Raw genomic sequence first — 22,500 nt, 5'->3', positions numbered from 1 at the left:
TGTCTAGGGGTCATAGTCATTGATTGCTGGTCGTACCGTCGTGTCCATGGGTTGTAGTCATTGATCAGTGGTCGCACCGTCGTGTCCAGGGATCGCACTCATTGATCAGTGGTCGTACCGTCGTGTCCAAGGGTCATACTCATTGATCAGTGGTCGTACCGTCGTGTCCAATTCTCGTACTCATTGATCAGTGGTCGCACCGTCGTGTTCAAGGGTCGCACTCATTGATCAGTGGTCGTACCGTCATGTCCAAGGGTTGCACTCATTGATCAGTGGTCGTACCGTCGTGTCCAAGGGTCGTACTCATTGATCAGTGGTCGTACCTTCGTGTTCAAGGGTAATACATCTCGCTCAAGGATCGCTCCGTCGTGCTCATTGATCGTACTCTTCGTCCAAGGGTCGTACCGTCGTACTTAAGGGTTTCTCTTGATCAGTGGTCGTATCGTCGTGTTCTAGGTTCGTATCTGTTGATCAGTGGTCGTACCTCTTACTCAAGGGTCGTACCACCGTGTTCAAGGGTCGTGTCTCTTACTCAAGGGTCGTACTGTCGTGTTCAAGGGTAATATACCTCTTGGCCCAACGGTCGTACCGTCATGTTCAGTTCTATTACCTGTTGCTCAAAAGGGTCGTACCGTCATGTTCAGTTCTATTACCTGTTGCTCAAAAGGGGTCGTACCGTCGCGTGATCATGTCATGAACATGTATCATCAGTTTACCATTATCTCACGCGTCTCTGGCGGTAATGATCTATTTCTAGTGTCGTACGCTCATTTGCATGATCTTCCTCCCTCCCTCCTGGGTGTTCGAACTGACGTGTTGATTTCTTCTTCCCCAACAGGTGAGTGTCAGCTGTGGCCCGGTTCGCGTCCCCCTGTTGACCTACATGGCTGTGAGTACCGACCATAACCCGTAAGGGAGAGAGAGAGAGAGAGAGAGAGAGAGAGAGAGAGAGAGAGAGAGAGAGAGAGAGAGAGAGAGAGAGAGAGAGTTTGCGTCAGGGACGAAGGCACTCAAGCATGAACACAGTACACACATTCTCTCTCTCTCTCTCTCTCTCTCTCTCTCTCTCTCTCTCTCTCTCTCTCTCTCTCACAAAGATACCTTCCTGCGTCTCGTTTTCCTTCTCCGTCAGTTTTTCTTAACATCCTGATTATAAACAGAGTGGGAGCTCATGCTGTTCCCCTGTGGCACCCCTCACAACACCTTGTCCTCCTCTGTCTTCCACTGCTTTGCGAGGCGCTCCTTCATCTGTCCTCCTTGTTAACGTCTCTCTGCATTGATCTTCGTCTTTCCTTTAACTAAACCCTGTAATTTCATCTCTCATATGTTACACCAGAGTTAAGAAAATTAGTATATATTCTTATTTTTATTTTGTATTAGTTGAGATGACACGGGCAGGTGAATACCCTAATCAAGACCATCTCATTAATGAATAATATATATATATATATATATATATATATATATATATATATATATATATATATATATATATATACATATATATATATATATATATATATATATATATATATATATATATATATATATTTTTTTTTTTTTTTTTTTTTTTTTTTTATACTTTGTCGCTGTCTCCCGCGTTTGCGAGGTAGCGCGAGGAAACAGACGAAAGAAATGGCCCAACCCCCATACACACGTACATACACACGTCCACACACGCAAATATACATACCTACACAGCTTTCCATGGTTTACCCCAGACGCTTCACATGCCTTGATTCAATCCACTGACAGCACGTCAACCCCTGTATACCACATCGCTCCAATTCACTCTATTCCTTGCCCTCCTTTCACCCTCCTGCATGTTCAGGCCCCGATCACACAAAATCTTTTTCACTCCATCTTTCCACCTCCAATTTGGTCTCCCTCTTCTCCTCGTTCCCTCCACCTCCGACACATATATCCTCTTGGTCAATCTTTCCTCACTCATTCTCTCCATGTGCCCAAACCATTTCAAAACACCCTCTTCTGCTCTCTCAACCACGCTCTTTTTATTTCCACACATCTCTCTTACCCTTACGTTACTTACTCGATCAAACCACCTCACACCACACATTGTCCTCAAACATCTCATTTCCAGCACATCCATCCTCCTGCGCACAACTCTATCCATAGCCCACGCCTCGCAACCATACAACATTGTTGGAACCACTATTCCTTCAAACATACCCATTTTTGCTTTCCGAGATAATGTTCTCGACTTCCACACATTCTTCAAGGCTCCCAAAATTTTCGCCCCCTCCCCCACCCTATGATCCACTTCCGCTTCCATGGTTCCATCCGCTGACAGATCCACTCCCAGATATCTAAAACACTTCACTTCCTCCAGTTTTTCTCCATTCAAACTCACCTCCCAATTGACTTGACCCTCAACCCTACTGTACCTAATAACCTTGCTCTTATTCACATTTACTCTTAACTTTCTTCTTCCACACACTTTACCAAACTCAGTCACCAGCTTCTGCAGTTTCTCACATGAATCAGCCACCAGCGCTGTATCATCAGCGAACAACAACTGACTCACTTCCCAAGCTCTCTCATCCCCAACAGACTTCATACTTGCCCCTCTTTCCAGGACTCTTGCATTTACCTCCCTAACAACCCCATCCATAAACAAATTAAACAACCATGGAGACATCACACACCCCTGCCGCAAACCTACATTCACTGAGAACCAATCACTTTCCTCTCTTCCTACACGTACACATGCCTTACATCCTCGATAAAAACTTTTCACTGCTTCTAACAACTTGCCTCCCACACCATATATTCTTAATACCTTCCACATATATATATATATATAGATAGATAGATAGATAGATAGATAGATACACCCCAGGAAACGGTGTCGTAAGGAGATGAAGGAGAGCAGATGACTATATTAATGGTTCATATATGAGACGTTACAGCTTATAACACACATTATACATAAACCAACAAGAAACAACAACACGACTTAATTTTTTTTTGTTTTGTTTGTTTCCAAAAGACAAATCAATCACCACTGACACTGAAGGTGAAGTAGAATGGAACTGGGCCAACTACTGTGGTAGTAAACACCAAGTTGAACGAAGTCATGTACGACAATAGTGCAAAAATAAGAAAAATATTTATTCCAGGATGTAAATCAAATAATTACGAACTTAGTGCCTTATAATAACAAAGGAAAGATAATGATGTGGAAGGACACATACTGAGGAACAGTGAGCAGTGAATGGATAGAAGAGAATGGAAGAAAACGTTAAGATATGCTATAAGCGAAGGTGGAAAAATGAGCACAAAATGATATAAGATAGTGACACCGAAATAATGGAGTCATGTAGAAAACGAACAGAAAACGAATGAAGAGAAAGTCATTAAGAATATGGAAAAGTTGTGTTTGCATTCGTAAATTGAGGAATTGAAAGGAAGAAAAAATATATAATCGAAGATTGGACCTTTTGAATAGAAATTATACGATATTTTTAAAGATTATCCCACCAAAATATTGCCAAAAGCAAATCACCCGGTGGAAATCGGGATTAAGTTAGAAAATGAAGAAAGACTTAGTTAATGATTATGGTGAACATGACCTTTATGTGTGTATATATATATATATATATATATATATATATATATATATATATATATATATATATATATATCAGAGGACGGTGATACAGTTGAAGCGAGCTATACTTCTAGACATAAACAAACCCAAATATAGCGAGGCTGCTCATGAATTAGAGAGACCATTTCAGTATAACAGACATAGACAGAAGCGCATATATAAAACCAGTACACAAAGATGGTCCCAAATTGAGACCCAAATAAACACACCCACACACACACACACACACACACACACACACACACACCACTTCGCCTGACATGGCATGTAATTAGATAACATTAAACGGGCGATAAAAAGACATTATGAAGGATCTCGTTAGCAACACTTTTACAACCGAAGGCCAAAAGGGACTTGTACCTGGTTAAACACACGGGAAACACAGCTGCCAACTTGACTTTATTAACAAATATGAAACTCGGATGGAAGGAAAGACATTGGACACCGTTTTCTTTGGGTTTTCCAGAAAAGAAGAGAAAATAACTCGAGTGTGTAGTAGTAATAAAGAAAATGTCGAGACTAGACGTCAAGGGAAAACGAGGAAAAGGGATTAAACATCTTTTAACCAACGAACACTTCAGAGTGGCTGCACACTGAACCGTGTCTGAGGAAAAAGATGGGTTTTCTGATATATATATATATATATATATATATTTTTTTTTTTTTTTTTTTTTTTTTTTTTTTATACTTTGTCGCTGTCTCCCGCGTCTGCGAGGTAGCGCAAGGAAACAGACAAAAGAAATGGCCCAACCCCCCCCCCCCCCCCCATACACATGTACATACGCACGTCCACACACGCAAATATACATACCTACACAGCTTTCCATGGTTTACCCCAGACGCTTCACATGCCTTGCTTCAATCCACTGACAGCACGTCAACCCCTGTATACCACATGACTCCAATTCACTCTATTTCTTGCCCTCCTTTCACCCTCCTGCATGTTCAGGCCCCGATCACACAAAATCTTCTTCACTCCATCTTTCCACCTCCAATTTGGTCTCCCTCTTCTCCTCGTTCCCTCCACCTCCGACACATATATCCTCTTGGTCAATCTCTCCTCACTCATTCTCTCCATGTGCCCAAACCATTTCAAAACACCCTCTTCTGCTCTCTCAACCACGCTCTTTTTATTTCCACACATCTCTCTTACCCTTACGTTACTTACTCGATCAAACCACCTCACACCACACATTGTCCTCAAACATCTCATTTCCAGCACATCCATCCTCCTGCGCACATCTCTATCCATAGCCCACGCCTCGCAACCATACAACATTGTTGGAACCACTCTTCCCTCAAACATACCCATTTTTGCTTTCCGAGATAATGTTCTCGACTTCCACACATTTTTCAAGGCTCCCAAAATTTTCGCCCCCTCCCCCACCCTATGATCCACTTCCGCTTCCATGGTTCCATCCGCTGACAGATCCACTCCCAGATATCTAAAACACTTCACTTCCTCCAGTTTTTCTCCATTCAAACTCACCTCCCAATTGACTTGACCCTCACCCCTACTGTACCTAATAACCTTGCTCTTATTCACATTTACTCTCAACTTTCTTCTTCCACACACTTTACCAAACTCAGTCACCAGCTTCTGCAGTTTCTCACATGAATCAGCCACCAGCGCTGTATCATCAGCGAACAACAACTGACTCACTTCCCAAGCTCTCTCATCCCCAACAGACTTCATACTTGCCCCTCTTTCCAGGTCTCTTGCATTTACCTCCCTTACAACCCCATCCATAAACAAATTAAACAACCATGGAGACATCACACACCCCTGCCGCAAACCTACATTCACTGAGAACCAATCACTTTCCTCTCTTCCTACACGTACACATGCCTTACATCCTCGATAAAAACTTTTCACTGCTTCTAACAACTTGCCTCCCACACCATATATTCTTAATACCTTCCACAGAGCATCTCTATCAACTCTATCATATGCCTTCTCCAGATCCATAAATGCTACATACAAATCCATTTGCTTTTCTAAGTATTTCTCACATACATTCTTCAAAGCAAACACCTGATCCACACATCCTCTACCACTTCTGAAACCGCACTGCTCTTCCCCAATCTGATGCTCTGTACATGCCTTCACCCTCTCAATCAATACCCTCCCATATAATTTACCAGGAATACTCAACAAACTTATACCTCTGTAATTTGAGCACTCACTCTTATCCCCTTTGCCTTTGTACAATGGCACTATGCACGCATTCCGCCAATCCTCAGGCACCTCACCATGAGTCATACATACATTAAATAACCTTACCAACCAGTCAACAATACAGTCACCCCCTTTCTTAATAAATTCCACTGCAATACCATCCAAACCTGCTGCCTTGCCGGCTTTCATCTTCCGCAAAGCTTTTACTACCTCTTCTCTGTTTACCAAATCATTTTCCCTAACCCTCTCACTTTGCACACCACCTCGACCAAAACACCCTATATCTGCCACTCTGTCATCAGACACATTCAACAAACCTTCAAAATACTCATTCCATCTCCTTCTCACATCACCGCTACTTGTTATCACCTCCCCATTTACGCCCTTCACTGAAGTTCCCATTTGCTCCCTTGTCTTACGCACCCTATTTACCTCCTTCCAGAACATCTTTTTATTCTCCCTAAAATTTACTGATAGTCTCTCACCCCAACTCTCATTTGCCCTTTTTTTCACCTCTTGCACCTTTCTCTTGACCTCCTGTCTCTTTCTTTTATACTTCTCCCACTCAATTGCATTTTTTCCCTGCAAAAATCGTCCAAATGCCTCTCTCTTCTCTTTCACTAATACTCTTACTTCTTCATCCCACCACTCACTACCCTTTCTAAACAGCCCACCTCCCACTCTTCTCATGCCACATATATATATATATATATATATATATATATATATATATATATTCTTTCATACTATTCGCCATTTCCCGCCTCAGCGAGGTAGCGGTAAGAACAGAGAACTGGGCCTTAGAGGGAATATCCTCACCTGACTCCCTTCTCTGTTCCTTCTTTTGGAAAATTAAAAAAAAAAAAAAACGAGAGGTGAGGATTTCCAGCCCCCCGCTCCCTCCCCTTTTAGTCGCCTTCTACGACACGCAGGGAATACGTGGGAAGTATTCTTAATCCCCTATCCCCAGGGATAATATATATATATATATATATATATATATATATATATATATATATATATATATATATATATATATATATATATATATATATATATATATTTTTTTTTTTTTTTCATACTATTCGCCATTTCCCGCGATAGCGAGGTAGCGTTAAGAACAGAGGACTGGGCCTTTGAGGAATATCCTCACCTGGCCCCCTTCTCTGTTCCTTCTTTTGGAAAATTAAAAAAAGAAAAAAAAAAAAAACGAGAGGGGAGGATTTCCAGCCCCCCGCTTCCTTCCCTTTTAGTCGCCTTCTACGACACGTAGGGAATACGTGGGAAGTATTCTTTCTCCCCTATCCCCAGGGATATATATATATATTCTTTCGTACTATTCGCCATTTCCCGCCTCAGCGAGGTAGCGGTAAGAACAGAGAACTGGGCCTTAGAGGGAATATCCTCACCTGACTCCCTTCTCTGTTCCTTCTTTTTGAAAATTAAAAAAAAAAAAACGAGAGGTGAGGATTTCCAGCCACCCGCTCCCTCCCCTTTTAGTCGCCTTCTACGACACGCAGGGAATACGTGGGAAGTGTTCTTTCTCTCCTATCCCCAGGGATTATATATATATATATATATATATATATATATATATATATATATATATATATATATATATATAAATATATAAATATATATATATATATATATATATATATATATATATATATATATATATATATATATATATAATGTGTGTGTGTGTGACCGAGTGTACTAAGAAATGCTCTTAAACTGGTACGTTAATTATGTACTCCTGCAGAACAAAAGATCACTTTAATCTATTTTAGTATCATATTGAGACTCTTAGAATGAGTCTCTCTAATGAGGTTAATGATGTTTCTGCCGTCATTAACTGTAGTCATTAACTGCCTCGTGAACGAGAGGTCGGAAGGACGAGGCCTTGATAATTAAGTCGTTGAGCACCACGATATGGCCCGTGCGTATAATGGCCTGGTCTTTGTACCGTCGTGCTCAAGGGTCGTACCGTCGTGCTCAAGGGTCGTTACCGTCGTGCTCAAGGATCGTTACCGTCGTGCTCAAGAGTCGTACCGTCGTGCTCAAGGGTCGTTACCGTCGTGCTCAAGGGTCGTTGCCGTCGTGCTCAAGGATCGTACCGTCGTGCTCAAGGGTCGTTACCGTCGTGCTCAAGGATCGTACTATCGTGCTTAAGGGTCGTTACCGTCGTGCTCAAGGGTCGTTACCGTCGTGCTCTAGGGTCGTTACCGTCGTGCTCAAGGGACGTTACCGTCGTGCTCAAGGGTCGTTACCGTCGTGCTCAAGGATCGTACCGTCGTGCTCAAGGGTCGTTACCGTCGTGCTCAAGGGTCGTTACCGTCGTGCTCAAGGGACGTTACCGTCGTGCTCAAGGGTCGTTACCGTCGTGCTCAAGGCTCGTTACCGTCGTGCTCAAGGATCGTACCGTCGTGCTCAAGGGACGTTACCGTCGTGCTCAAGGGTCGTTACCGTCGTGCTCAAGGATCGTTACCGTCGTGCTCAAGGATCGTACCGTCGTGCTCAAGGGTCGTACCGTCGTGCTCAAGGATCGTACCGTCGTGCTCAAGGATCGTTACCGTCGTGCTCAAGAGTCGTACCGTCGTGCTCAAGGGTCGTTACCGTCGTGCTCAAGGATCGTACCGTCGTGCTCAAGGGTCGTTACCGTCGTGCTCAAGGATCGTACCGTCGTGCTCAAGGGTCGTTACCGTCGTGCTCAAGGATCGTACCGTCGTGCTCAAGGGTCGTTGCCGTCGTGCTCAAGGATCGTACCGTCGTGCTCAAGGATCGTTACCGTCGTGCTCAAGGGTCGTTACCGTCGTGCTCAAGGATCGTACTATCGTGCTTAAGGGTCGTTACCGTCGTGCTCAAGGGTCGTTACCGTCGTGCTCAAGGGTCGTTACCGTCGTGCTCAAGGATCGTTACCGTCGTGCTCAAGGGTCGTTACCTTCGTGCTCAAGGGTCGTTACCGTCGTGCTCAAGAATCGTACCTTCGTGCTCAAGGATCGTACGATGGTGCTCAAGGATCGTACTGTCGTGTTCAAGAATCGTACCTTCGTGCTCAAGGATCGTACCTAACCCAGGACAACATGGATCCAGGACTCGGGGGAGAGATCTTGCCTCTCTCTCTCTCTCTCTCTCTCTCTCTCTCTCTCTCTCTCTCTCTCTCTCTCTCTCTCTCTCTCTCTCGTTGTTTGACCACTGCGATACGGTTGTTTGAAGCTCTGGAGAAGAACCAATGGGCTGATGGGATTTACACTAGACTTCGCAGGAGCCTTTTGGCCAATGTGAAAGAACGCGTACGTAGAACGCGAAAGATGAGGGAATAATATGCAACCGGGAAAACTGGGGATGATGGATACACTTTTTTTTATAATCAGTAGATCACAACACGCGTTGTTGTAAATCATAACCATCACTTATCGATCGGCCTCCACTAGGTATATAAATCTTCGTTCGGTCGGTAGGATGTTATTTCGTGAATACGAGTCGGGCTTCCACTAACTTAGGTCGACCAACGACCCCACCCAGGAGCATTAGGCCCAACCCGACGTGGGTGGGTGGTGGACGACGCCCCGTGCACTTCACTAGGTTATTCATCACGTTCAGGTAAATCCAAGGTTGTTGCACAGTCGTGGTCAAGGGTCGTACCTTTTGTTACCCCCAAGATCTGTACACGGTCGTGCTCAAGGATGGCACCGTGGTCGTGCTCAAGGACGGCACCGTGGTCGTGCTCAAGGATGGCACCGTGGTCGTGCTCAAGTGTTGCAGGAAGGTGGTGGTGGGAGGAGGACAGCAAGATGCTCTCCCACTTCCATTACAACTTTAAGACGAAAATGTCAAGTTCATTGGGAGGGTGAGTGTAGCACAGGCAGGCAATCTGCCTCCTCCTCCTCCTCCTCCTCCGCCTCCTCTTTCATCTTAGTTCTTACGTTCTTTCTTCTTCTTCTTCTTCTTCTTCTTCTTCTTCTTCTTCTTCTTCTTCTTCTTCTTTTTCGTCTTCTTTCTTTCTTTCTTTCTTTCTTTCTTTCTTTCTTTCTTTCTTTCTTTCTTCTTCTTTCTTTCTTTCTTTCTTTCTTCTTCTTCTTCTTCTTCTTCTTCTTCTTCTTCTTCTTCTTCTTCTTCTTTCTCTACTTCTTCTTCTTCTTCTTCTTCTTCTTCTTCTTCTTCTTCTTCTTCTTCCTCCTCTACTTCTTCTTCTTCTTCTTCTTCTTCTTCTTCTTCTTCTTCTTCTTCTTCTTCTTCTTCTTCTTCCTCCTCCTCACCCTTCTTCTTCTTCTCTGACTGAAATTCACTTTCTGATCTTTGATTTTGTCATTAAAGAAGAAAGCACAGTGTCTAAAATCGATTCAAGCCTCAGCGAACAATCGTTTTCATCTAACTCATAGATGAGGATAATATAGTCTGTATAGATTGGTATAGAATATGAGGTAAAGACATAGAGACAGATAGATGATAGTTAGACATATAATACACACATAACTGATTCCAGGTACTTAGTCGCTGCTGCTACAGAGGATTATGGGACTTAACTAGTGTTGCCAACCTTCCCCTACATCACTGCTACAGAGGTTATAGACCTAGAGTTAATGAGGACCACCTTCCCCCTCCATCACGACGACACAGGTTGTAGAACTTACTGAATGAGCCCCTCCTGTCTCCACAACACATATGAACATATAGAACTGATCGTATCCCTGACCTTTGAACACAGAGAAGTAATACAGAATGACAGAGAAACAGCAGAATACATAATATGACTGACCAAATGATCGACGTTGCTGTAGCCCGCACAGTACAAAATCATTTCCTCCAAGTGTAACTGTATCATGAAATTATTAGGTCGTCATTACTCAGTCAATCAGTCAGTCAGTCAATCAGTCAGTCAGTCAGTCAGGCCATCATCAATCGAACAGCCGAACTGAGATGTGGAGCAGGACAATAGCCGGGTCCCGGACCGAACTCGTACCATATGAATACCTGGTGAAGTCTTCGGGTTCTTCTCTCTCTCTCTCTCTCTCTCTCTCTCTCTCTCTCTCTCTCTCTCTCTCTCTCTCTCTCTCTCTCTCTCTCTCTCCCCACAGCCCAGGCTGGGGCCCAGGCTGTGGGGTTGGGTCGTTGGTCGACCAAGTTGTTGGAGGCCGCAGCAGCCCCACATACCCTCCACTACTTGGTTGGTCTGGTACAGATTGTCATTTCTTCTCCATTGCACTCTTAAGCTTCTCCATTACCCATCTTATGGTTTTTTTTCTGATGGTAACAGGCAAAGTGTTGAAGAGTTTTGGGCCCCGGATATATAAGATTTTCTTTTGTGTGTGTGTGTGTGTCTGTGTCTGTGTGTGTGTGTGTGTGTGTCTGTGTGTGTCGTAAGGCAAACTTAAGGTAAGGTCACAGTCTGTGCTGTAGGGGTTAAACATGTCCGAAACCATTGTAAGGTAAGGTAAGGCAAGGTCCCAGACCCAGCTATAGGGTAGAAGACCTCCGAAACCTCTGTAAGGCACACGTAAAGTTAGGTAAGATCCCAGACCCAACCGTAGGTGTAGAAGACCTCCAAAACCCCTCACAAGGTGTATATATACGTAAGGTAAGGCATCAGACCCAGCTGTGGGGATTGAGGGCTTCTGAAACGGTATAATGGAAAGGATGACATGGTGGCTGCCAGTAAAAGCTGGGCCCTACTGTATCTGTGAGGTATATCCTTGTATTCCGGAGGTAGCATTTTTGTAGCTGAGAGTTACAGAGCTGTAGGACGATCCTTACTGTAGAAAGGGCCTCCCAGTCCTTCAGGTAGATTGTATCATGCTGAAGCTAGGAGGTATAATGCTCTAGCTGTAGCTTGGATCTACCATACTCCAGCTGTAGCTGGGATGTACTTAGCCTTGGAGTAGGGAAGTGATACACTGTAGAATGTGACATTCAAAATGGAGGGCAGGAAGCCACAAGGATAGAGACGGACGCGAGAGAGAGAGAGAGAGAGAGAGAGAGAGAGAGAGAGAGAGAGAGAGAGAGAGAGAGAGGATGATGTGGAATAAGACCTTGGTGGTGGAGGCCTGGAGCCCCATCATAGGCTTGGGTACGTACGTGGAGGGAGGTGAGGGAAGGGAAGCACTTGCAAGACCAACGTAATGCCTTGGCGTCCGCCGTCTGTTGATACAGTGCGAAAAAGGAATTTGCTTCTCTGGCAAGACTTGTGTGTGTCGCACTGGGAGTCTATGTATATTCCAACCATCCCCCACAGAAAATGTCAAGACTTCCAAGACTTGCTTAAAAAAGAAGGGTAACGCTGCTTTAAGGAAGGATGGTAGGTTTAACCACTCAGAAATAAGGATATTCCCGCTCGAGTTACTTGGACGAATACTACCATGTAACGGGGGCAATGAAGCTTATACCTGGAGTCAGTCACGACTTGCGTCGTACACGCCATCGTATTGCAGAGCCAGAGACACTGGGTCAAACAGAGGCAGGAGAGAACCTCCTGAGGAAGACGTGACACTGACATCCCTTCACAAAATGATCAAGGGTCTTAAAATCATTCTGCCAAGCTCTGTACAATGGAGCATATTAGCGCCCCACGACCCAGAGACAAGACATGTAACATTCTTCGTCTGCGCCAACATACAGGGGCTGAAATCACATAAAACCATTGAAGCTCCCTTTGTAAGTGGCTTGCTGACTGAGACAAATTTGATGTTTGCGACCTTCGCTGAAGCACGCGCTCAAGACCATATGATTAATAAGGTCTGGATCCCATTTTACAACCCGTGCAGATGCGACAGAAGTAGAGGATCATGTGGAGGAGTTGGACTGGATACAGTGGATGCTCTTACAACAAATGAACTCCTGAACGTCTCCAAATGATGTAGTAGAAACACTCGTTGTCAAAGTTGGAAACCCAGTCTAGTCATTGCCTTACTCTGTAGACCGCAAGGTGTAAACCCACATGCATTAACTGAAGATACCAGATACCTAGATTCATGTCTCGACCTTCTCGGGAAACTCAGCCCCAAACATAATCTTTCTTGGGGACCTAAAGCTTACTGTAGCTACGATGGATACACGCGGGGAAACAACATTGTACCTGCAGTTTCCACCAGGAAATTGCTGGGACGAACAGTTACCAAAGAGAGAGAACTATTTAGATTGCGTGACAGCTTCTCCCTCAGGTAAGTAAGAAGAGAAACTCCAAGAAGATGTAATACACTTAGTTACCTGGATCTAGTGTGTGACATCACCATCTCCAACACCCTGTGTTCTCAATGACAACCCAGTTGAAGCAGCTATGGATGCTAAACTGCTGGGGCAAAACACACGCCACCATGATGGTGAATTTAACGATTTCAGTTTTGATAATAAGCTTATAAAAATAGGAAGATGTTTTGGATAAGATGTCTGCAACGCAGTGGGAATCCCTGCTGAATACCAAAACACCAGCAGGGAAAGGTGTTAAATGCCTGACCACAAAAGCATTCCAGACGTGCAACAGGCATACACCAGATGAGGGGAACAGTACGAAAAGGTTTAGAGTTGAAGGAGGAAGACGAACCGAATACAGAAGGTGAAAAGAAATTGCAGACTTAAGCAGGTCACAGCTCACGCCCAAAGCGAAGGAATGAAAACGTGTTAAATGAACAGACGAACATAGGAATGTAAACTCAGTGTCCTACGAGACACAGAAAAAAGATGGAGAAACCGTTGGTGAAATGAGAAAAGAATCCAAAACTCTTTATTTTTATGAGTAACGCAGATCAAGGACCACAGCCTCCGTTGGTCCATAAAGAACGTGATTGTTAAAGGATGACAGAGATGTGAAAAAAAGAAGAAGAATTGAATCATTGTTTGTGAGGCAAACTCCAGCTTGGAAGGTGAATGACCCAGCAGACTTTATCTTAAAATAGTATTCCACCCATGTTACACACAGCTGATCACACCGCCTCGCCACAGGATTTCGAGAGGGCCATGGAGAACATGCCCAAGCACTCAAGCCCCAGGACCGGGCTCTTGGAACTTGCTCATCATACAGAATTTCCAAACACCTTTACCGCGAACACTGAAAAGCCTCTAGAGAAAAACTCTGTACCCTGGCATCATCTCCGAGAGTCTGAAACTGACTTCCATCGTCCCACTCCACAAAGGTGGACGCACAGCGGTCACAAGAAAACTATTGACCGATAACACTGAGGTAAACTGACTGACTTTAATGTAATCGAACGATCTATGTAACCCAGGACATTATTGTGCCAGGGCGGGAAGACCTGGCCTCTCTCAGTTGCTTGACCATTGTAATGATATTGTAGAGTGCTCAGAAACTGAATGCTGGCGTGATACACTGTACACAGGTTGTGCAGAAGCCATCTACATAGTGACCTTAGTGGTGTCATACATGACATGCGTTAAGATGGGAGTAATCGATGATATATTAAGATGTATTTACAACTTTCAACTTTTGCAGATCACAACACGTTGTTGTACGTCAAACCATATTCAGTGCCTTCTTGTTCAAAATGCCCAGTCCCCCAAGGAGCTGCACTTGCACCCCTCCTGTTCCTCATTCTTATATCTTACACTGACGTAAACACGAGCCACATCTTCGTATCATCCTTTGCAGATGGTTCTAGAATAAGTATTAAGATCTCGTCTGTAGAAGACTATGAGAAACTACAGACTGACATAAGATCGGTCTCCCACTGGGCCACCGAAGACAACATGGTCTTCGGTCCATATGGAAGACCCTTTTTGATATTACCCCTGAGACCAGAAGGCGCCATATACACACACAAACAACCATGTTGAACATCCGGGGGCCTAAGATCCTTTAGCGTATCGCTTGCTGCCACCAGAAACACTGTGGGATGTACACTGGAGGGATTTAAGAATACTCTGGGCAAGTGTTTACAAGTGTACTAGGCCAGCCGGGGCTGAGGTGGTGAGTACGTGAGCCTGCAGGCCGCGGCTTCCAATAGCTTGGTCGGTCAACAGCTAAGCTCAGCAGCCTAGGACCAGCCCTGGCTCTTCGAGAAGAATACTTCTGATGATTATTGCTGGTATACCATGATTTAGCTGTAGCTGGGAGGTACCATACTGTAGCTGGCAGGTACCATACTGTAGCTGGGAGGTACCATACTGTAGCTGGCAGGTACCATACTGTAGCTAGGAGGTACCATACTGTAGCTGGGAGGTACCATACTGTAGCTGGGAGGTACCATACTCTCACTGTAGCTAGGAGGTACCATACCGTAGCTGGGAGGTACCATACCGTAGCTAGGAGGTACCATACCGTAGCTGGGAGGTACCATACCGTAGCTAGGAGGTACCATACCGTAGCTGGGAGGTACCATACTGTAGCTGGGAGGTACCATACTGTAGCTGGCAGTTACATACTGTAGCTAGGAGGTGCCATACTGTAGCTGGTAGTTACCATACTGTAGCTAGCAGGTACCATATTGTAGCTGGGAGGTACCACGCTGTAGCTGGGAGGTAACATGCTCTCCCTGACGGAGTGGGTGGGTGGGTGGGTGGGTTGGGAGCTAATTATAAGCCCACAGGTCTGGGTAATCTTGGGAATGTTTAAGCAGCTCTCAGGGCGACAGGCCGGAGAGTGGCTCCTGGTATATATATTTGATGATCCTCGGCCACCACCAACACCACCACCAGCAGACGAAGCTAATTAAATGGACTGCACTTCTCTCGGTTATATACCCTTATGGTGCTGGCGTGAGGGAAGAGGGGGTGGTGGAGGACGACGACCCAGGTGACTCGGGCAGGAAGCGAGAGAGAGAGAGAGAGAGAGAGAGAGAGAGAGAGAGAGAGAGAGAGAGAGAGAGAGAGAGACGAAATTGGGTCATCGCCCTGGAGGCGTCGGTGGAACGACTTGTTGATTGGCGGCCATGGAGAACAGACGTATGGAGTTGACAGTGTGTCATGGAGGAATAAGAATGGAGGGAAGTTGGTGGATTTTTTTTGTGGTCTCAAGTGTGTCGCTCGTGTGTGTGTGTGTGTGTGTGTGTGTGTGTGTGTGTGTGTGTGTGTTAGCGTGCGGACGAGGGAGCTTGTGGCCGGGTCGGAAGCCTGTGTGTGTGAGAGAGAGAGAGAGAGAGAGAGAGAGAGAGAGAGAGAGAGAGAGAGAGAGAGAGAGAGAGGAAACTGGGTCACTGTGGAGGCGTCGTTGGAGCGACTTGCTGTATATTTTTTCTTTGCTTTTTCAGCCTCGTGGGAGACTGGATGTATGGAGCGTTGTATGTAAGTCGTGAAGAATAAGAACGAAGGAGATTAACTCCTGCAGAGGAAGTGAGAACGAGATGGTTATAGATAGCAGAATAAAAGGGAGTGGAGGATGGGTGTAGTAGAATAGCAAGCTGGGGTGTGTATGTGTGTAGAGTGTTAGGGGACGAGTGTCGAGTGGTGTGTGTAATGTGTGTGTGTGTGTCTGTGTGTGTGTGTGTGTGTTACACCGCCCACCGTCGAAGCCGGGGAAAAAATCAATATGCGCCGTGGCCTTAGACGAAGCTTTCAAGGAGAGGTCAAGAGTATCGTAATTGAAAGCAAAGTAAACGAAGAGCCGCTGCTCTCAGGGTAGGAGAAAAAAAATAATGAGGAATAGAAAACGTGGAAGTTGGGGGGAGAGGAGGAGGAGGAGGAGGAGGAGGAGGAGGAGTTGGCGAAGGAGCCAGGGTTCGAGGAGCATGGATGAATGGATCACTCTGGGAGCGGCCGTGGTGGGGGTGGGCAAGAGTCTGGAGTTTTTAAAGACCACTGTGTGAGAAATGGTCGGTGAGGAGGGATTTCCTGCACCACATCTGCTCTTGTTTGTTTTACAGGCTTGTAAATATCTCCCCCCTCCCCCTCCCCTCTTCTCCCCTCTCCCCCCCTGATTTGCATGCTGAGCGCCGGCCCTGAGGGTGATGACGTAGGTGGTTTTAGGGGTGGCCAGGCGGGGTCCAAGGGTGGCCATGTGGTCCTAGGGATGACCAGGCGGGTCCAAGGGTGGCCAAATGGGGATAGGGGGTTGATCAGACAGTTCTAGATGGCCAGATAGACCCTGATCCTAGGGTGGCCAGACTGATCCTAGGGTGGCCAGACTGATCCTAGGGTGGCCAGAATGGTCCTGGGGTGGCCAGGCGGGTCCTGGGGTGGCCAGGCGGGTCCTGGGGTGGCCAGGCGGGTCCTGGGGTGGCTGACCCCCCTGGTCCAGTGTGTGGTGGAGACGTGGGTTCAGTGTGGCAGCAGTGTTGACAATGGTCAGGGTCCCCTGTTTAGGTTCCCAGTCCAGGTTCCCGGTCTAGGTCGCCAAACCAGGTTCCCACTCCAGGTTACCAGACCGAGTTCCCGGTCCAGGTTTTCGGCCCACAGTCACAGGCAGCAGCACTAGCCGATGCTCACTACTACACACACCCGCTGTTGCTCTGGCTCCACCCGGAAAGCTGCTCCTCTCCCTTCCACTCACCCATACACTGGCTGCAGCTGACAGCTCTCTCTCTCTCTCTCTCTCTCTCTCTCTCTCTCTCTCTCTCTCTCTCTCTCTCTCTCTCTCTCTCTCTCTCTCCCATCTACAGGCTGGGGTTGACAGATCTTCCTCCCCGTTTTTTCCCTTTCCTGTCAGTTGGCTGAGGTTGCCGGGTTGAGGGAGTCTGTTGGATGGGTGCCTGGGGGAGGGTTGGGAAAGTGGTAGGGTGGGACTACCGCCCCACAGCACGCCACACATGACACATACGGGAAATTTTCTTGGGCACTGGGACGGGAAGGAACAGTGGTTAGGATGGTGTGGGGAGGGACGGGAAGGAACGGTGGTAAAGATGGTGTGGGGAGGGACGGGTAGAAACAGTGGTGAAGATGGTGTGGGAAGGGACGGGAAGGAACGGTGGTTAAGATGGTGTGGGAAGGGACGGGAAGGATTATGGACGGGAAGAAAGAATTGCAGAATTTATAGAATCCGTCTTCTTCTGGATTATTTGTTTCCTTGTATGAGTGGGATCTTGCTGGATCTCCACTAACCCTGTAGACATATTCCAGAAGAGAGCTGTGGTGAAAGATGACCTCCGAAACCATCGTAAAATGTATGTAAGGTAAAGTAAGGTCCCAGACCCAGCTGTGGGGGTAGAAGACCTCCGAAACCATCGTAAGGTATACGTAAGGTAAGGTATGGTGCCAGACCCAGCTCTGGGGGTATATGACCTCTGAAACCATCGTAAGGTATACGTAAGGTAAGGTAAGGTGCCAGACCCAGCTGTGGGAGTAGAAGACCTCCCAAACCATCGTAAGGTATACGTAAGGTAAGGTAAGGCTCCAGACCCAGTTGTGGGGGTAGAAGACCTCCGAAACCATCGTAAGGTATACATAAGGTAAGATAAGGTCCCAGACCCAGCTGTGGGGGTAGAAGACCTCCGAAACCATCGTAAGGTATACGTAAGGTAAGGTAAGGTGTCAGACCCAGCTGTGGGGGTAGAAGGTATGGTAAAGTCCCGATCTGGGTCATTTACACCTGTCGACACAGTAGGGCTCATTGCTTAGCATATGTCTTCCCTGCTGTCACTTGCACTGCCGTCAAAGATTTAGATTATATAAACTTCACATGAAGACCATAGACAGTGTTAAAGAAAAGGTATATAGATCTATGAATATAGATTCTGTTAACACCTAAGAGAAATAACAGGGGAAGTGACTCACTGCCGATCATATGAGCCAGTAATTGAAGAACATATAAACATGGGGATAGAAAAGAGCACGTAGATATCCAAAGGAAGAACCATATAAGTTTTTACACGAAGGATACACCAACTACATATTAAGAAGTATCTTACTCTTCTTCCATAGATCTTTGCGAGTCATCCTGCTCCAGCAGGACAGGTATACACACGGAGAGGACAGACCATCATCTTCACTTGGAGTCGCTGTTTCTAACGTGACCCCCAAGACTTAACCTGTTTACCGACAGAATACAACCCCAGCCTCCTCACTGATGGTACACTGAATCATCTCGTTTTTGCTGTGAGATTTTTGATGTTTTTTTCACAAACTTGGCAGTGAAATGTACTCCCATGCAGCATAAATAATACATATTTTACCGTCTTAGATTTCGTATTATTGGTCAAAATTATGCTATATTACATGTAAGTTCATGGTCTTTCGTTGTAGTCATGGTGGGGGAAGCCAAGGGTATTTTATTTTTTTTCCTTCGCCATAACGAATGTGGGGCGCGGGTCCTCGACATATTTTTAGAAACGCGGCAGCAGGCAAGGTGGTGTCGTCTACTGTGACTGCGAGGGTCATCAACCTCTGTATTGATTACAGCGGTGTATGTATGCGTCGCCCCCGTCTGCCGCTAGCAGCTACTGCTGCTGCTGCTGCTTCCATTGTTATCAACACCTCCCTCCACTCACACACCCACCCTTCCAGGCTGTGCTGGTGAAGCAAGCAAACCCTATGGGGTTAAAAAGATAGATAGATTGATAGATAGATTGAGAGAGAGAGAGAGAGAGAGAGAGAGAGAGAGAGAGAGAGAGAGAGAGAGAGAGAGGTTTGATCATGTTCCCCCCTTCCTCCGCCTGGTCTCAAGACAGGAGGATGAATGTGTGAGCCATTCATCACAACTTGGAGGACCCCGGCGGGGTCTCAGACTTCTTCAGTAGCTGCTGCAGCAGCAGGTGAAGGTCCTTCTCTCGCGAGTGGAAAGATGAAAGAAAAAGAAATTCCCAAGACAAGAATGACATTTTTTTTATTGTTGTTGAAATGTACCACAAGTGTGCGTCAGAGTGTGGTATGTGAGTATTTCCAGTAACCATTAATTGAGTATTGATCGTATTGATCGTAGAAGTTACTAAAAAGCTCACACTTATGATGGCCTAGCATGACAAAGTTTCTAGACGATAACTGGAAACTGATGTTATATATATCTTGAAGTGGACACTGGTGTCAGGGGAGGTGGCTATGGTATCTTCAGTGGACGTGGTGGTGACTGCGGTGTGTCAGTGGTATGAACAACGCTTGGGTTTGGGGGGGGGAGAGATGATACAGGTGAACGCTTGATATTTTATGGACCAGAGGGAAGAAAAAAGAATGAGTATTTAGGAGTTTGGGTTTTTACCGTCGACAGGTGGGTGGAAATCCCGGATCAAAGGGAGGAGGGGAAAAAAAGATCATGTATTGTGTTCAGTTTATATCAAAAGATATTCCAAAATATTCAATCATGTATTGTGTTCAGTTTATATCAAAAGATATTCCAAAATATTCATCGAGAATGATCGTTAGTGGCAGCATGAAGTGGCTCGTTAGTAATTTACTTCGTTCCATCGCTATGTCTCTGATTACCTAGTGGAAAGGGGGCGTGACAGACAGACTACCTCCCGCAGGTTACGTAACCCTGAAGAAGAGGTGCTGCCCTCACCATACTGAGCTGGGTTGGAAATTATATACACGAAAGTGATTACGGCAGAAGCCAGGGGGAAGATGGAAGGAGACGTACAAGGGAAAGGCTAGAGATATAATAGACCCCAGGGAAGGAGTTATGGAGGGTGGAGGTCTTGGGGGGAGGAAGGTGGACCCCACACACCCCCAGGGAAAGACTAGGGAAAATAAAACCCCGGAGTAAAGGAGGACCTTGGCAGCAAGGGCGTTCAGACGAGGCTGTGTGTCGTCATCACAACAAATCAGGGTGAAAGCCCCTCGTTCCCCCAAAGAGATCCACTCCAGCAGGCAGACGTGATACAGGGCCAGCCAGCCAGCCAGCGCTGCCTCCACACCACCAACTGGCCTGGAAAACACCCAGAGGTCCCTTTTATCGCCCGCCGCATCGATTCTGGAAAGCCCTCTGGAATTTCTGGAATGGTCTCGTCGGAGCTTCAAATCTGTAGTCATTATTAGAACCCAGACAAGAGAGAGAGAGAGAGAGAGAGAGAGAGAGAGAGAGAGAGAGAGAGAGAGAGAGAGAGAGAGAGAGAGAGAGAGAGAGAGAGACGTGTGAAATACTGGAAGGGTCTGGTTTGTACGTGGACACGAAGATGCAGATTTGATATTCACGTTGAAGATACTGGAAGATCTGTTGGTTATTGTACGGAGATGTGAGGGTTGTGGCCAGTGAAGATCAGAGATGTTGTAGGAGACATTAGTGAGGATAACATGAATTTCTTGGTCCCTCATGGTGGGTCTGGTTAACCTGGTGTCACCAGATATAAGACCATCATGGGAAGACCCAGGGGGTCCCTCGTGGTGGGTCTGGTTAACGTGCTACCACCAGGTATAAGACCATCATGGGAAGACCTCCCGGGTGTCCCTCATGGTGGGTCTGGTTAACCTGCTGCCACCAGATATAAGACCACCATGGGAAGAAGAGCCCGGGGGTCCCTTGTTGTGGGTCTGGTTAACCTGTAACCACCAGATATAAGACCACCATGGGAAGAAGACCCCCGGGGGTCCCTTGTGGTGGGTCTGGTTAACGTGCTACCACCAGATATAAAGACCACCATGGTCAGTCCCCGGACCTGCCACAGAGTGGACTCCATCCCCCAGAGTGGACCAGACCCTTAACATGAGAGCCAGTTTACAGGAATAAACATTGCAAGAACAATATAAAAGGATGGCAGGTGATGTGAGGATAAGACGAGCAAGATAACAAGGACAACAGGATAACGACATAATGATTAGAAGGAACAAGGACAAGCAAGATAACAAGGACAACAAGATAACGACGTAATGATTTGAAGGAACAAGGACAAGCAAGATAACAAGGACAACAGGATAACGACATAATGATAAGAAGGAACAAAGACAGGCAAGATAACAAGGACAACAGGATAACTACATAATAGCAAGAAGGAGCAGAGACAAGCAAGATAACAATGATAACAAGATAAGGACATAATAACAAGAAGGAACAGAGACAAGCAGTAATTGGACAGCACAAGAGGAGGGTTGCCAAGTAGGTCTTAGGCTGTGTTGTTGACCCAAATATTGATCCCTCCTCCTCCTCCTCCTCCTCCTCCTCCTCCTCCTCCTCCTCCTCCTCCTCCTCCTTCTCCTCTCACTTAACTCTCACATTAAGCTCCACTCTCCCTACTGCTCTCCCAACTTAGTACCTCTCATCATAGAGGGATGATGCCCTTAACTCTCACTGTATTACTCTTCCACTCTCCCAGCATATCTCTCACTCCATATAACACATCCCACTCCACTCTCCCAGCTTGAACTGCTCTGCACCTCTCACTCCATCGGGCGCATTGCTCTCCACTCTCCCAGCTTTCACGTGTGCATCCCTCATTCCATGTGGCACATTGCTTCCATCTCTCCCAGCTGTCTTAACTGTGTCTCATCTGGGACCCCCGTCCTTCTGTTGCTCAGTAATTTTCTCGGGTCTTCTCTCTCTCTCTCTCTCTCTCTCTCTCTCTCTCTCTCTCTCTCTCTCTCTCTCTCTCTCTCTCTCTCTCTCTCTTTTTCAGGTGTTTATTCGTTTACGTATAGATTTCGTACAGTATATTGGTTCTCCTTACATATTTTTTATTTGTTTTTTCATCTTGGATTATCATTATTTTGCTTTGGTGTCCTATTTTTTTTATTTGTTTTACTTTTCTTGTCTTTTATTCGATTCTTTGTTGTTCTCTGTTTTTGTTAGCTGAAGCGGCACGGGCAACTGAATGTCTTATTGAAGGCCATATATATATATATATATATATATATATATATATATATATATATATATATATTTTTT

At 45.8% G+C, this 22,500-nt stretch overlaps 1 protein-coding gene across 1 annotated transcript in view; it reads left to right on the top strand.

The window, feature by feature from the left end:
• The window catches only part of LOC139750355 (uncharacterized), a 722,120-nt gene that overhangs the window by 396,347 nt on the left and 303,273 nt on the right, over positions 1-22,500 (top strand). Inside the window, exon 3 of the mRNA XM_071665103.1 lies at positions 839-889. Coding sequence (XP_071521204.1) covers positions 839-889 — 51 coding nt within the window. The remainder of the gene's footprint in view (positions 1-838; positions 890-22,500) is intronic.

The sequence above is a fragment of the Panulirus ornatus genome, chromosome 1 (genome assembly GCF_036320965.1).
Source record: "Panulirus ornatus isolate Po-2019 chromosome 1, ASM3632096v1, whole genome shotgun sequence".
Lineage (NCBI taxonomy): Eukaryota > Metazoa > Arthropoda > Malacostraca > Decapoda > Palinuridae > Panulirus > Panulirus ornatus.
The sequence above is the reverse complement of the archived record's forward strand: the minus strand, read 5'-3'. Positions and strand labels throughout refer to the sequence as shown.